Source organism: Ranitomeya imitator, chromosome 5 (assembly GCF_032444005.1).
Source record: "Ranitomeya imitator isolate aRanImi1 chromosome 5, aRanImi1.pri, whole genome shotgun sequence".
Taxonomy (NCBI): Eukaryota; Metazoa; Chordata; class Amphibia; order Anura; family Dendrobatidae; genus Ranitomeya; species Ranitomeya imitator.
This window is the reverse complement of record NC_091286.1, coordinates 341039363-341056211: the sequence shown is the minus strand read 5'-3', so window position 1 is coordinate 341056211 and position 16849 is coordinate 341039363. Positions and strand designations below refer to the sequence as shown.

Sequence of the window (16849 nt, the reverse complement as noted above, 5' to 3'; positions counted from 1 at the left end):
ATGTCTTGAATACCCTAGTGCAGACATGGGAAAAGTGCGGCCCGCTGGCCACATCCAGCCCTCTGGCTGTCTCAGACCAGCCCAATGGACCAAGGCTGGAAATCAGAGGTCCACGGGCCCCACGGTGCCAGCCCGCTCGCTGTTTCCATCTGCTCTGTGCTATTGACTCCTTTGGTGGAGAAGGGACCTCCAGCCACTTCTTTCACCAATCAGCGTGTGAAACAGCTGATGCGATGATGTCATTTCATCACATGAGCTGTGTGCTCTGGAGAGTTCGTGCACCGGAGGCAGAGAGAGAAGCAGAGTGGCGGGGAATGGGACCAAGGTTAGTATGTGGTGGTCTTTTTTTCATGTGTATAGGATGTTTGGGTGTGCATGGGGAGGCTATGGGGGTGACAAGGTGCTGCACATGGTGCTGCACATGGGGGGTGACATGGTGCTGCACATGGGGTGACATGGCACTGCACATGGGGGGTGACAGGGTGCTGCACATGGGGGTGACATGGTGCTGCACATGGGAGGTAATATGGTGCTGCATATAGGGGTGACATGGTGCTGCAAAGCACATGGGGGTGACATGGTCCTGCACATTGGGAGGATATCAGGGCGACATGCAGTGTACATAGGATGGATGTGTGGGGCTCATGCAGTGTATATGGGGAGGTTCTGTAGGGCTCATGCAGTATATATAGGGAAATTTTGCAAGAGAATAAATATAGGCCTATTGGTTTAGCCCTCCACAACAGTCACAATTTTTCATGTGGCCCCCTCGGGAAAATTTATTGCCCACCCCTGCTTTAGTGGCTTCAATACCCAGTCGGTGTGATCCCGTAATTAAAACAAGAGGTTATGCTACAAAATATTAAGTTATGGCATTGTAAACAATGAATAACTCTCTATTTTGTGATCAATAAATAGTACATGTAAAACTTTTGCCAGTCAGTTTTATTTAATTAAATGACCATACCTATATTCAAAAGCATTTTGGTTAAAATTAAGGTCTCGCATGATAACAACTTCATGCACTTTCAGTTTATCACCAAAATAGCATCACAGCAACCAGACAGAAGTAATCACACTTTTTAAAAAAATGCAAAACTTTTGATCACCACTGTATATAAATTAACAGCATAGTCCACACTTCTTTATTATGCCATTTGAAGGAAGCATCATATGGTAGCACATTGAGTATGGCTTGAATTAAAGTAATTGCATACCTGTTGGTTCTGGTACGCAGTCACTGTAGTAAATATTGTTTCTGGGAATGTGAAAGCTTTTTCACCCTCTCCTATTGGAATTGGTTTAACGGGAGACAGTTCATCACCACAATCCTTTCGAATTACATGAACACGTGGCTGATATTTGTGCATGGAATGAAGAATAATCTGCAGGAGAAAATATAAAGTTTAATTAATTAAAGCAATGAAGTATAGCTTTTAAGTTATTTTGTAAATATATGTTGTATATACAGTATTCAGTACTGTGCCTAAGCTTTATTCAGGTGTGCGAAAATGCTACAAAGTAAGAATGTTAAATAATAGAAGTGTTAGTATTTTTTTTCCTCAATTAAGAAGCAACAAAACCTTTCAAATAACAGATGTGCTAACGATCACAAGCAGATTAGTGAAATTACAGGTCATTCATAGTATATGCTTGCAATGTAGGTATATTGTGTGCTGTGTGAGCACTCATGTACACGTCGAGAAAGAGAGGAGAATGAGAGGAATTTGTCGGGGTTCTAGAACCCAAACCCCCACCAATCTGCAATTAATTATCAGGGCAATGAAACATGAAAAAAAAAACATTTCAAAGGTTTAGTTACTCTTTAACAAAATGTTAAATGATTGAAAATGAGAGAAATTTAAATCAAATCAACATTTGGTGTGACCACCCTTTGTCATCAAAACCGCATCAATTCTTCCAGTTACCACACTTGTACACAATTTTTGAAGCACTCAGCAAGGAGGTTATTCCAAACATATCAGAGAACTAAACACAGATCTTCTGTGAATGTAGACTTGTGCAAAGAATTCTATCTCTTCATGTAATCCCACACAGACTTAATGATGTTAACATAAGTACTCTATGGGGACAACGTTAAGGGCTGTATGTTTGGTATTGCATGATGAACAATTATATGCCATTATTTTTCTGCATTGAGGGCACCATTAATCCTGACTAAATTCCTACCTCTACTTGCTGAAACACAACTCCAAACTTGCAAGGAACCTCCACCATGCTTCACTGCTGCTGCCTGCTCATTATTGTACTGATCTCCAGCCCTTGTGTGAGCAATCTGCCTTCTGTTAAAGCAAAATATTTCACATTTTCATTCCTTAGTGCAGAGCACCTTCCGCCATCTTCTGCACCCTAGTTCTTAGGTTTTCATGTATATTTGAATAACTTGGCCACAATTCTTCAATGAAGACCACTTCTAACAAGACTTCTCTGAACAGTAGATAGTTGTAGCTGAGTCCCACTGATTGCTGCCAATTCTGACCTGATAACATTGCTGGACATGTACCAATTTCGAAGAAAAATAAGCATGTGTCGGTCATCTGCTTGGTCGACCAATGTGTCTATGGTTCTTAAGGCTGCCTGTTTTTTGGTGTTTCTTTTAACAATCTTGAAAGGCAGATAATAATGGACTCAGAAAGAGGGTAGAAAAGATCCAATGGCAAGATGTTTTGAAGGATGAAGAAAAGAAATGTCCAAGAAAGATGGGAGATTTTGCTAAACAAAATTCTCACTGCGCAATCAGTAATAATCCTGAAAAGAAGGAAGAATTGGAAGCATTTAAAGAGACCAGGATGGATAAACACAGAACTTAGTCTAGTCACTTGATAAAAAGGAAAAAAGAAATGTATATTAGATGGAAAGAGGGAGGCACATCTAAAGAAGAACATAATGCTGTTTGCAGGGAATGCAGGGCAAGCATTAGAAGAGCTAAAGCCAGTAATGAAATGAGGCTTGCAAGGGGGACATAAACAGTAAAAAAAGGATTTGGGGGATATGTCAAAAGCAAAAGAAAAGTCAAAAATGCTATATGATTTTTACAGGATGAAAAGGTGAAGTGGTCAAAAATGGTGTTGAGAAGGCTGAACTTTTAAATTCCTATTTTGCATTTGTGTTCTCTAAGAAAGCAATTGTAACATCAACTGATCTTTATGGTGCCATTGAAGGAATAAAATAATCCACACTATATATAAACAGAGAGATGATGAGGGAACCCTTAGCTAATTTACATGAATTTAGATCTCCTGGTACAGATTAATTACATCCTAGGGTACTGAAAGAGTTAGCAGAAGAAATTATAGAACCACTAGCCATAAAAGATTCAGAAAGATCTAGATAAGCTTGAACAATGGGCAGCGACTAATAGAATGGTATTTAACAGGGACAAATGTAAGATTCTACATCTGGGCAGGAAAAATGAAAATTACATCAACAGAATGGGAGGAATAGACCTAAGCAACAGCATGTATGAAAAATACTTAGGTATACTAATAGATCACAGACTGCATATGAGTCAACAGGGTGATGCAGCAGCAAAAGAAGCAAACACAGTTCTGAGATATATTAAGAGAAGCATAGATTCTAATTTACATGTAGTAATTATCCCTCTCTACTCCTCCTTGGTCAAGCCACATCTGGAATACTGTGTCCAGTTCTGGGCACCACATTTTAAAAAAGACATTGAAAAACTGGAACAAGTTCAGAAAAGAGCTACCAGGATGGTGAGCGGACTACAAAGTATGTCCTATGAGGAACGGTTAAAGTATATGGGAATGTTTAGCTTGCAAAAAGAAGGCTAAGAGGAGACTTTATAGCTATCTACAAATATCTGAAGGGATGTCACAGTGTAGTGTAGAGGGATCATCTTTATTCTCATTCACACATGGAAACACGAGAAGCAATGGAATGAAACTGAAAGGGTGAAGATACAGATTAGATATAAAAAAAATTGACAGTGAGGCTGATCAATGAGTGAAACAGGCTGCCATGAGTGGTGGGGAGTTCTCCTTCAATGGAAGTGTTTAAACAGAGGCTGAACAGACATCTGTCTGAGATGGCTTATTTAATTCTGCATTGATCAGGGGGTTGGACCCTTGAGGTCCCTTCCAACTATAAAATTCTATGATTCTATGATCTTGAAACACCAATGTGCTTGGAAATGTTTTTTTTTTTTTATCAGATAGATTTTTATTATCCGCAAAGAATAAACAATCAGAATATTTCTCATGGCAATGTTTCATTAAACATTTACAGATAACTTTTTCCCCCCCGACCCAGAGCCCCCCCACCCTGCCCAACCCGAGACCTCAGCCAGAGCCACCCCACTTCCCATCATCATACAACCATTTGAATAAACATCCGTTATATTTCCATTGAATACTAGGTTCCCTATATTCTCATTTATCATCCTAATTCAAGTCCATCCACGGTTGCCACAGCTTGTGGAAGATGTCCAGCTTATTCCTTTTGGTGTAGATAATTTTCTCCAAAGTAAGTATATGCTCCGCTTGCTTAAGAAAGTCTCTTCTTGTTGGAGGTTCCTCTCTAATCCAAAATTTGGCGATCAATTTCCTAGCAATGAATAACAATCGTGCAATAGCTATTTTAAACATGTTGTCCGTAACAATTTCCTCCACATATCCCAATATGCAAGTCAGTGGAACCCTAGGGACAGAACATCCATACACCAGTTCAATACGATTTAAAACAACTATCCAGAAGGAGGAGAGTCTAGGGCACTGCCACATCATATGCAATATCTCCGCCTGGGATTGTGAGCACCGAGGGCAGTCCGAGTTCTGCCTAAGCCCAGCCTTGAACAACCTGTCAGGGGTTCTATAGGCCCTATGGATTACGAATAACTGTGATAGCCTGCCTGGTTCACTCATTGATATCTTGGGCACATATTCTAGGACCGACTCCCATCTATCATTGTCAATTATTCCCAATTCAGCTTCCCATTTCCCTTTGGCTCGGATGGGATATTTTTCCAGGAAAGAAAAAAGTATAAACCCATATATTTCTGAAATCGCCCCCTTCGTGCAGCTATTCTTAAGGATATAGTCGAGCATGAGATCAATCTGTACCACTATGGCTCCCCTTTTATTCTGTGCCTGATAAGCATGAGAGATACGATTATACTGGAACAATTCAGACCGTGGCAACTGAAATTCTTCCTGCAACTCCTCAAATGTTTTAAGTCTGCCCTGACTTATCAGCTGCCCCAGCCATTTAATACCTGCTGCAGACCAAAAGTGAAAACCCTCCCTCTGCCTAAATTCCGGTAGATAAATGTTGTCCCAAATAGGCGAGAATCTGGTGAACCCACTCACTTCCCTAATGAGTTTGACTTTTTCCCATACTCTGTGAATTAATTTGATAGTGCATCCCTGTGAACCCATTTTTTTGAATTGTCCTCCCTCCAAACTGTCACTCAAAACGTCTGCCTGTAGTAAGAACCTCAAGCTATTAGGTATTTGCACACTCCCTGCCTCCTCCCCCCATCCTTTGAGATGTTGACACTGTGCTGCTAAGAAGTATAGCCATGGATTAGGAAGTGCAAGACCCCCCTCTGTTTTGGCCCTCTGAAGTATCTCCTGTTTAAACCTAGGACTCTTTCCTCCCCATATTAATTCCCCAAACAAAGACCTAATCTTACGGAATCTGCATTGTGTAATCCAAATGGGAGAGTTATGTAGCACGTACAACAACTGTGGCATTACAATCATCTTTAAGAGGTTCACCCTACCAACCACCGATAAATGTAATTTGTTCCATGCCGCAATCTTGGTACGAATTTTCTGCATTAATGGACTTAAATTCAGTTCCTCAAAGGTAGTTAGAGGAAGAGCAATCTGAATACCCAAATATTTGAATTTTTGAACAATCTTTAATTTTGTGGTTATCGCCCTCTCTCCACTGCCAATACTGTCCCCCTCAATCAACAACATACAAGACTTATCCCAGTTTATTGTGAGACCCGAAAACCGACCAAACTCCTCAATCAAAGCAACCGCATTGCACAGGGACCTTTCAGAATCCTCCAGGAACAACAAAATATCGTCAGCATATAATGCAATTTTGTCTTCCCTCCTACCATAGATGTAACCTCTAACCTCCTGAGCACCTCTTATTTTAGCCGCTAACGGCTCCACGGCCAGAGCGAAGAGCAACGGGGACAGCGGACACCCCTGTCTGGTACCCCTAAACAGCGGGAAACTCTCTGACAAATTATTATTAACTCTAATTTTTGCCATTGGGAACGAGTACAGCAACTTAACCCAGGAGATGAATTTTGGACCAAACCCCAGGCGATCCAGTACCGACCACAAGTAACTCCACTCCACACAATCAAAGGCCTTGTGGGCATCTAAAGACACCACAACTCTTTTTCCGGCATTGTCTGCAGGAATTTGCATATTTAAAAATAGCCTTCTCAAGTTAATTGCCGTGGATTTATTGGGCATAAAGCCAGACTGGTCTGGGTGAATCAATTTATCGATCACTTGGGTCAGCCTGTTCGCCAGGGCCTTCGCCAAAATCTTTATGTCAGCCGTTAGAAGTGAAATTGGTCTATACGACTCCGGCTGTTGAGGATCTTTATCAGCTTTAGGAATAACCACCACGATGGCCTCTCTCATTGATGGGGGCAGCACTCCCCTCTCCAACGACTCAGAGAACACTCGCTCCAATTTGGGCATTAACTCTGCATTAAGAATTTTATAAACCTCTACTGGGATACCGTCCGTCCCCGGAGCCTTGCCCCCCGCCATATTCGCCAAAGCCGCCTTCAATTCTTCCTCCCCAAGCGGTCTATCCATCCACTCCCTTTCCTCTCTACCTAGTCTGGGTAAGTCAACCTCTTTCAGATATCTATTCATTTCCTCAGGACTTTTATCCACCCTAGAGGAATATAATTTACTATAAAATCTCCGAAAAACGTCTAAAATTTCCCCCCCCTGAGTAACCGTTTTACCTTCCTCTGTTCTTATGGAGTATACATGTGAAGAATCCCGCTGCGCAGAAACCACCACCGAGAGCAAATGTCCTACCTTCTCTCCCTCAGAATAAAATGTGCTTGGAAATGTTTGCCTGGGAGACGCGATGCTGATGCAGTATAACTACTTCAGGTCTCCTTCCTGTGCTCAGTCTTGTCATGGTATATGACTTGTGACCGAAAATATGTTCTTCAAAGTCACCTTTGAGTTTGGCTACTTCTCACCCAATGTTAGTTTAAAACCTCTTAGGCAGTTTTTCAATTTCAGTTAATGACCGTTTTTCAACCTACTCTATAGATGAAAAAAATAATTATTATCACCTGTTTGGTATAATTGGTTAGTCATCAACCTAACTATAATTCTGCAAAATCCCTGACTTTGGGCAGGTGTACTAACTAGATTTAATGCTGTTTTAAAGGCAACGGTGGTCACACTAAATATTGATTTTATTTAAAGTTCTTTTTTACAAATTGTTAAAAAACAAACTAAACACTGTTATTTTTAAAAGTATCCATATTTTGTAGCATTTTATGCACACCTGCCTAAAACTCTTGCAATATTTCCAATAGATTATGTATGTTATTAAATTTAATGAGATAATTAACCCCTTAACCCCCGGAGCATTTTTCAGTTTTGCGTTTTTGTTTTTCGCTCCCCAGAGCCATAACTTTTTATTTTTCTGTCAATTTGGTCATGTGAGAGCTTATTTTTTGCGGAACAAGTTGTACTTTTGAACAACACCATTGGTTTTACCATGTCATGTTCTAGAAAATGGGAAAAAATTCCAAGTGCGGTGAAATTGCAAAAAAAGTTCACTAAATGCTAAAACTGACCTGCCATTATGATTTTCCAGGTCCAAGTTCATAAACACCAAACATGTCTAGGTTCTTTTTTATCTAAGTGGTAAAAAAAATTCCAAACTTTGCTAAAAAAAAAAAAAAATATTGTGCAATTTTCCAAGACCCATAGCGTCTCCATTTTTCCTGATCTCGGGTCGGTTGAGGGCTTATTTTTTGCATGCTGAACTGATGTTTTTAATAATACCAGTTTGGTGCAGAGGTTACTCCTTTTTTTTATTGATAGATCAGGCGATTCTGAGTGCAGCAATACCAAATATGTGTATGTTTGATTTTTTTTATTGTTTTATTTTGAGTGGGGCAAAAGGGAGTGTGATTTGAACTTTTCAATTTTTTTATTTTTTCATATTTTTTTAAACATTTTTTTTTACTGTTGCCATGCTTCAATAGCCTCCATGGGAAGCTAGAATCTGGCATCAACAACCATAGAGGTCTTCAGAAGACCTCTGGTTGTCATGACAGTGCATCGCTGACCCCAGATCACGCGAGGGCGGTCAGCGGTGTACGCATTTCCGGCCAGATGGCCGGAAGCGCTTGTTAAATGCCGCTGTCAGAGTTTGACAGCGGCATTTAACTAGTTAATAGGCACGGGTAGATCTCGATTCCACCTGCGCCTATTGCGGGCACAAAACAGCTGACATGTACCGGCTTTGATGCAGGCTCACTGCCAGAGCACGCATCAAAGCGGGGGTTCTGCTATCGGATGTACTATGCCGTCCGATGGCAGAAAGGGGTTAAATGGCAATCATTCGTTTAAATGAATTTCATGTTTAAGCCTTCAATAAAATTTTATTAAGTCTGAATGGATTTTCTTATCCTAATGATCCACAGTTGAGACGCCATCAAAACTGTGTTTGAAACTGTGGTTTGGTTTTCATGCTGAAAGTTTAAAAGCGAATATAAACTTATTTCAATTCTGATTACTTCAAAATCATGTTGTAAAGCATGAATAATCAAGAACAAACTATGATTCAAGCTATACATTTACAATTCCAATACCCAATTGATGTAGTTGCCTATGTTTCTTAACTTTCCATAGATACATTATGAGCCCTTGCCTAACAGAGAAGGCAGTCATTTGTTTCAAGATAAAAGCCTATAGGGAAGATTAATGCAGCATAATTTGGTTACATTAATAAAAACATAAAATCCTACCTTGCATATACTTCATGGAAGCATGAATAAACAATAGATAGTTTTATTCAATATTACAATAAACATTAGAATCTTGAGAACATTTTAGCTAATGAAACTGAGTGGAAATAAAATGGCTACCACTAGCCATCTTACATTAGACATTACGTAGACCTTTAGAGAATTGTAAACTTATTTACTTTGCATTCATAAACTTGACACCTTCTTCTAAGATTCAAGATAAAAATGTTACCACATTTGAGTAAAATACGGATATGATGGAAGGCATAAAAATAATTTAGAATTTCACAGATTGTTCAACAACAATTTGGATTATTCCAAAGTGACTTACCGTATATACTCGAGTATAAGCCGAGATTTTCAGCCCAAATTTTTGGGCTGAAAGTGCCCCTCTCGGCTTATACTCGAGTCAAGGTGGGTGGCAGGGTCGGCGGGTGAGGGGGAGAGCGCGCTGAGGCATGCTTACCTAGTCCCAGCGATCCTGGTGCTCCCCCTGCCGTCCCACGGTCTTCGGTGCTGCAGTTCTTCCCCTCTTCAGCGGTTATGTGGGACCGCTCATTAGAAAAATGAATAGGCGGCTCCACCTCCCATAGGGGTGGTGCCGCGTATTCATTTCTCTAATCAGCGGTGCCGGTGACCGCTGATAGAGAAAGCAGCTGCGGCACCGAAGACAGCTGTCACAGGCAGAGTGAGCGTCAGAATCGCTGGGACTAGGTAAGTATGAAATATACACCTGTCCGCGTTCCAGCCGCCGGGCGCCACTCCATCTTCCCGGCGCCTCCATCTTCCCGGCGTCTCTGCGCTCTGACTGTTCAGGTCAGAGGGCGCGATGACGCATATAGTGTGCGCGGCGCCCTCTGCCTGATCAGTCAGAGTGGAGAGAGATGCTGGGACCGGACGCTGGGAGCTGCAAGCAAGAGAGGTGAGTATGTGTTTTGTTTTGTTTTTATTGCAGCAGCAGCGGCGGCACAGATTTATACAGAGCATCTATGGGACAAAATGAACGGTGCAGAGCACTGTATGGGGCACAGCTATGGGACAAAATGAACAGTGCGGTGCAGAGCACTGTATGGGGCAGAGCTATGGGACAAAATGAACGGTGCAGAGCACTGTATGGGGCACAGCTATGGGACAAAATGAACGGTGCAGAGCACTGTATGGGGCACAGCTATGGGACAAAATGAACGGTGCAGAGCATATATGGGGCACAGCTATGGGACAAAATGAACGGTGCAGAGCACTGTATGGGGCACAGCTATGGGGAAATATGAACGGTGCAGAGCACTATATGGCACAGCTATGGGGAAATAATGATCTATTTTTATTTTTGAAATTTACCTGTAAATGCTGCATTTCCACCCTAGGCTTATACTCGAGTCAATAAGTTTTCCCAGTTTTTTGTGGCAAAATTAGGGGGGTCGGCTTATACTCGGGTCGGCTTATACTCGAGTATATACGGGTAATATTTACAAAGTAATACAAGATGACAACTACTACTGGAAAACTTGATACAAAGTCGTGGCATGGCTTTTATGACGCTATTTCCTGACAAATGCATTAACACACTGTATATTTTCCAGTATTTTATAACAAAGTAAAATCAAAAGTCTAGACTAAAACTACTGTACAGACTAGTTTAGGCTAAATGTTCTACACTATGCCACATGTGCTTGCTCTCCGATCTATATATCTATATATGCTGGGTGCTGTGGCGCACACCTGTAATCCTAGCTACTATCAGAGGCTTGGGCTGTGGGATCACTTGAGCTTGTCAGTTCTGGTCCATTCGGTGCTATGTGGATCATGGGTCTTCTCTGTCCTCAGTATTAATATGGTGTCTCTGATCTATATAGGCCTGACAACAAGGGAGCTTCGAATTAGGGTGTGTGAACACGTTTGGGACATTTGCGCGGCCAAGACAGTGGCCAATCCCTCGGACCTGAAGACGATCCCCAGTCACTTTAAAACTTATCAGAACAGTGATGCCGGGTCTCTTTGAGTCAGGGGGATTGAGGGTTAACATATGAGGGACATTGGTGGCAATTATTAGAAACTCCTAGCACAACGGGAGGCCAATTGGATCATGCGACTCGGTACCTTGACACCCAGGGGTTTAAACGAGTCACTTTTATGATCTATGTAAATGTATCTTATCATTAATTCCTGTGTTCTACTGGTGGTCCGCCTCTTTACCCCCTGGACCTATTCTGGATTCTTTTATTTATTTTTATTGTCATTTTTCTGTGTATAAGATTTGTTCACTTTTTCTTTTTTTGTTTATTATTTCTTTAGTCTTTATTCACTTTTCCTCATTGGCAATGACTGGAATATGTCCACATTTAGCGCTACTGGATTGAATATGTACCCTTGAGAAGGAAGTCTGATCTGGAATTCTTCTTTATTATCTTCTGTTATTATTTCACATGTTATTGTATAAGTATTGTGACTCATAGGTATATGTATTTGACTCCCCGGGGTGCTGTTTTTAATTACTGATCTTCATTTTGATTTGTCTACTGTCTGTCTTTTATGTAGAGCGGTGGAGCGAATGCACGCTGCTCTACTGAATTGGTGCAGTGTCTTTAGTACCTCCTGCGCATGTCCGTGGGCTTCTTCCCCCACGCAGGCGCAGTGATGTCTGCCGATGTATTTGACCGGCACATACCATGTGACCGGTCATTCCACTGATCACCAATGACATGAAAAGGTCCTTGCCGGTTTTTTATCATATATAACCTTGAGAAAGCAATTGACTAAAAAGCGAAACGTGCGTTGGGGCTCTTAGGATCCAGCCAGGTGCCACCCACCCTCCGCATACACTGGTAAGCGCTGTTCTTAGTAATGAGAATCTTTATTCTAAGACCATGATGGCAGATGTACTTTAACTTTTCACCTTATTGAAAAAGCGCTTCTGCCTATTCTATACAGACTATTGGTGGGTGTTTTGCATCGGTGGTCCTATATTTCCATCCTTATGCACCTTACAATTTTTCTATTGTACGTTTTGTATTGATCATTTACTATGTGTAATTAATAAAAATACTTCTTTTTAAACCGCAATACTCCTTTGTCGTCTTTGCTCTCTAGTACATATGGAGATGGTTATTTCCCTGGTTTGGGGTTTGTTTTGCACAATTTAGTGCTGTTTCTTTGAAGTAATTATGTTACCTGGTGTTGCTCTCATAGTTTAGGTTAAATATATAACTATTTTATATGACAGATTCAGAGATATTTACAATGAAGTGAACTTGTCAAGTTGTAAATTCTGAGCAATAGAATCTAAGCAGATCGGTATATAGAATTGTGGGTTCAATATGACTTGTAATTTATTAATTCAAATCCCTATTGACTCTAGGATTAGCATTCAATTGAGCATTCTTTCTACTCGGTGATTGACAGCATTTACTATATAAATGTGCTACAGAGGTAGCTGCTAGTGACTGGTTAGGACTGCCCACCAGACTACTAAGCCATGGGCTTGATGCTAACAGATCAGCACATTTGAAGGGGTTTTCCCATGAACAAAGTTCATTTAATTAGTTAAATTAACAGATCTTGGAATAAAAACAATTTCCACAATTGGATGTGTTTTAAAAAATTGTTCCTGTGCTGAGATAATCTTATAACTGTGCCTGTGCTGTGTACTGTGTAATGGCTGTGTCTGACCGTACAGGAACATGGTCTGATCATACCACAGCTCCTGGGCAGGGAGAAAGCAAAACAGAGTATACAGACATTACAAATTCCATTGCAAATCATTCTTTTTGTGAGGCAAAACATTGCTTGTTTTACCTCAAGGAAAGAATCATTTGTGATCCCGTGCTGTCCTGTCTGTATACTTTTTTGCTTCCTCCCCCGCCCAGGAGCTGTGGTATGATCAGACCATGTTCCTGCACGGTCAGACACATCGATTACACAGTACAAAGCAGGGGCACATTTATAAGATTATCTCAGCACAGGAACATTTTTTTTTTAAACACATCCAATTGTGGAACTTATTGTTATTCAAATATCGATTAATTGAAATATCAATTAAAATTACTTTTGTTCATGGTAAAACCCCTTTAATTTCACCGGTTCAGCTTAAGAGATTTGAGATAGAAAAATAACACTAATAATGTACGAGTAAACATTTTATTCAAATAAATCTACTCAATAGTAAGTGGAATAAAAGTAGCAAACATATTTTAATAAATCTGTCCTGTAATAAGTCCTTGTGATCACTGTACAATAAATCCTTGTATGTATTGTAATGGCAAAATCTATTGCTCTCATAGTCATTTAATTACTCATGGTGTCGACCTCTAGCACCAAGTTCTGCACATTTCTCTCATTTTTTAATAAATTAAACTCACAATTAATCCTGAAACTAATGAAAGTAAATATTTTACTACCGTAGAACGCTTCAGTCACATTATTAATAGTAATATTCCTCATTGATATGCAATTCATACATTTAAAAGACAAGTTCAATAAAAAAATAAGATAAATAATATAACTATGTAAAAATATCATTTCTATTGAATGCTTATAAATAGTTTCATATAGATATATATATATATAAAAAAAAATATATGACAGCCAAGATTTGCTTCGATAACTTGCGTATTACAGTAAATTACCATAAATGAAGGAAATAGAAAAAAAAGTAGTATTGTCCCATCACTACAGTATATTGCCACATAGCAGGGGAAAAAACATTACACCATATGGTTGTCCCCAACTTCAGCATGGCTCTAGTCATTACTCAAAAATAGCCAACAGGGATCCCAGTTGCTAGTCATAAATCGTCCTGGATCAGTATTCAGAGTCACTGAGTTTAGTGTCACCCTTGACATAATGTTGGTAGTTTCTCAACTATAATGTGATGCCTCCTGGAAGCCTGGCAGCTTTCTTTTAGAAGCAATGAGAAAACCAAACAAAAAGACCCCATTAAGTCACCCATAACAATATAAGATCACAAATCAACCAATGATATTGATTTATTTTGACCAACAATGTGAAGCATGTAGCTAAAGTTTATAGAATCAAATCTATGGATATTGTGGCTTGCTTCTATGAAAGGCCAGTTACGAGAACAAGGAGTATGATATTGGGAGCTCAGATTAGTGTTTTTTTCTGTATGGTTGCAATTTCAAAAAGCATTACATGCCATGCCTAAAGATCTTTCAGTTTTTGGCCTTGAGCAGAGATACAAGTGGCATTGTATTGTCAGTAGGTTCCTTCCCCTTAAAAAATGTAACTGTCTAGAGGTTAAATAGGTCATCCTATTATAAGAACCCCTTCTATACACCTTATTTGGGCACAAGTATTAATTTGGAAGAAAAAAAATGTCTATGAATACCCCAAGACAAAAAAAAGAAAAAGTCTTCTGGACTAAGTTCACACTGAGTGTATAGAAAATCATCCACGTTCCATCCAGAAAAATAGGCAATTTTAATTTCAATTGTCATCCATATGCAATTAGTATGGCATCTGTATGGCATATATATTTATACATCAACAGATAAAAAAATAGTATGCAAAGTGTGTGACCAAATTATTGATAGTATTAAGGATTGATTTAAAAAGATTAAAAATAAACATGCATTTGTTGGGCGAACCACAAGGGAAACCCCCATGATAAAATGCCTTGGCATAAAGCAGGCTTAATATATTCATCCAGTTCACATAGAAACAAGTAACAGTTGATAGTACAGAATTAATGACTAAAGCAGATCACACTACAGTGCCCAAAAAAGATTCCCTGAAACATAAAGTAAATTGGAGCAGATGCTAACGTAGCTAGGTATGGCGGCTCACCCACCAAAACACCGGACAAGCGTTTCACCTGAGTCTCATCCAAAACAATGGAAGAGACTAGTGCATGCTGCAATATTTTTCAAGTATAGATTCAGTTCATGAACAAAAAATGCTCATTTAAATAGACCAAATGACTTTGGTCCTAGTGCTGTCCGTGTGAGGTCTATTTTTTTCAAGGACAGCACTCAGACTGACATGCCGTCTCGTGAACTTTGAATATCTCTTCAGAAGAGTAAATGGAACTGTGAATTAAGCCTATTCAATAAGGCACATCTACACATAATGGCTGACGTATAATATAGTGATATACGAGTAGGAAATAGAACTAGGAAGATAGGATAATTCCATTAATAAGTCTTCTATGAACATAACAATATGCCGACCAATTATTGGCCACCATTATCAGAAGCAGAGACTACAAGAAATGTTAGGACAATCCCTAAGATGAAAGTGTTAGGCCCTCACTTGTGCCTCTCGGTCAGTATTTTACATCAGTACATGTAAGTTACAAAGCAGGCGGGAAATTTAGATACAGGAAAATAGTGTCATTGAATAGTTTTTTGACTTGCCTCTATCTTTTCTTTAACAAATAGTGATGCAAAATACTGTCTGGAATACCAAGTGGCACGTGAAAGTGGCAAATTAAGAGTGAGTGGAGTGGCAGGTCACATCATCGATCTCCACTCCGTACAGAACCCCGGTTCTCAGGATCGATAGGAGCCATGGCGGTCAGACCCCAAGTGATCGAAAACTTATCCTTTGCATAAAAAATCATTTTCAGACTTAAGAACACGTTTTTAATGTGAATTCTATGCTGTGTTTAATATTTTTGAGAGTACATTTCTGTACTTTTTTTCCTATTATTTATACTTAATTGCTTAAAATATGCAATCCCTATCTGATGTATTTAAAAACCTGATCATCTGTATATAACCTGTGTGAACAGGTTATATACAGATGATCAGGTTTTTAAATACATCAGATAGGGATTGCATACATTAGTTAGGACTGCTCTGATAAGGGTATACCGTGAAGATTGGTAGAGCAGCTTAGTATACATTAATTGCTTAAAAATAGAACAAAAACAAAGAAAATTAAAACAAAGAATTGCCCAATAAAAAGAGTAATCAAATATCAACCTTGCTTTCTTTAACCCCTCACCAACGACCTCCCCTTCCTTGTCTGCAAGGTCAGATTCTGTATGCATGGTTGGCATGTATTGGTTTACATATATATTTTTAGATATCCCATTTTTTAAGATTAACTATTATTAATTTTAACATTTCTATTGATGGTGGGACATCTTAATGCCAGGTATATATTATTAAACAGGGATTTTAATTGTGTATAGTCCAAAGGGAAACACTGATGTACAGATTTGAGTGTTAGGCCGCTCCACTAAGAGTGGGTGATAAATGCAGAAGTGGTGACGTGTTTCTATGATACTTTTCCTCTAATTGTTCCACTCCTGGTTTTGGCTTACATATACTGATGTAAAATACTGACCAAATACTGATAGTGTGAATGTGGCCTTAAGGCTGTCTCTGAATGGAAGTCCTAACTTATAACATACTAGATGGAGGCCAGTAATGTCACGATGGGGGCAGGCTTTGCAGCGTTGAGAATCTTTCCCCCCCAGCTGCTCACCTACTTATCCACTCTGTCTTTCCCCATGTGCTGACTTCTCCTGTCTGTGCTCTCTGACCTGTCTACCCCATGTGCTATCCCCCTTGTCTGATGTTTCTCTTTCCTTCCTGTGTTGTGTTCTCCCCTCATGTGCAAGAGGCTGCATACGGCGTATACAGTGTGTGTGTGGGTGTGTGTGTGTGTGTGTGTGGTGCATACGGCATATACAATGTGTGTGTGGTGCGTACAGTTTATACAGTGTGTGTCTGTGTGTGTGTGTGTGGTGCGATGGTGTTCCGCTGGTGGTACCACGCAAGAGGCTGGTACCACCAGCAGTTTCCATATTGAGACACCCATCACTTAGGTGTCCCAATATGGAGGTCGGTGAACTTCCTC

At 39.9% G+C, this 16849-nt stretch overlaps 1 protein-coding gene across 1 annotated transcript in view; it reads right to left on the bottom strand.

Moving 5' to 3' along the window:
- TBX18 (T-box transcription factor 18) overlaps positions 1-16849 on the bottom strand; it is a 61466-nt gene that overhangs the window by 23598 nt on the left and 21019 nt on the right. The window contains exon 5 of the mRNA XM_069726420.1: positions 1218-1385. Within this exon, the coding sequence (XP_069582521.1) occupies positions 1218-1385 (168 nt within the window). The remainder of the gene's footprint in view (positions 1-1217; positions 1386-16849) is intronic.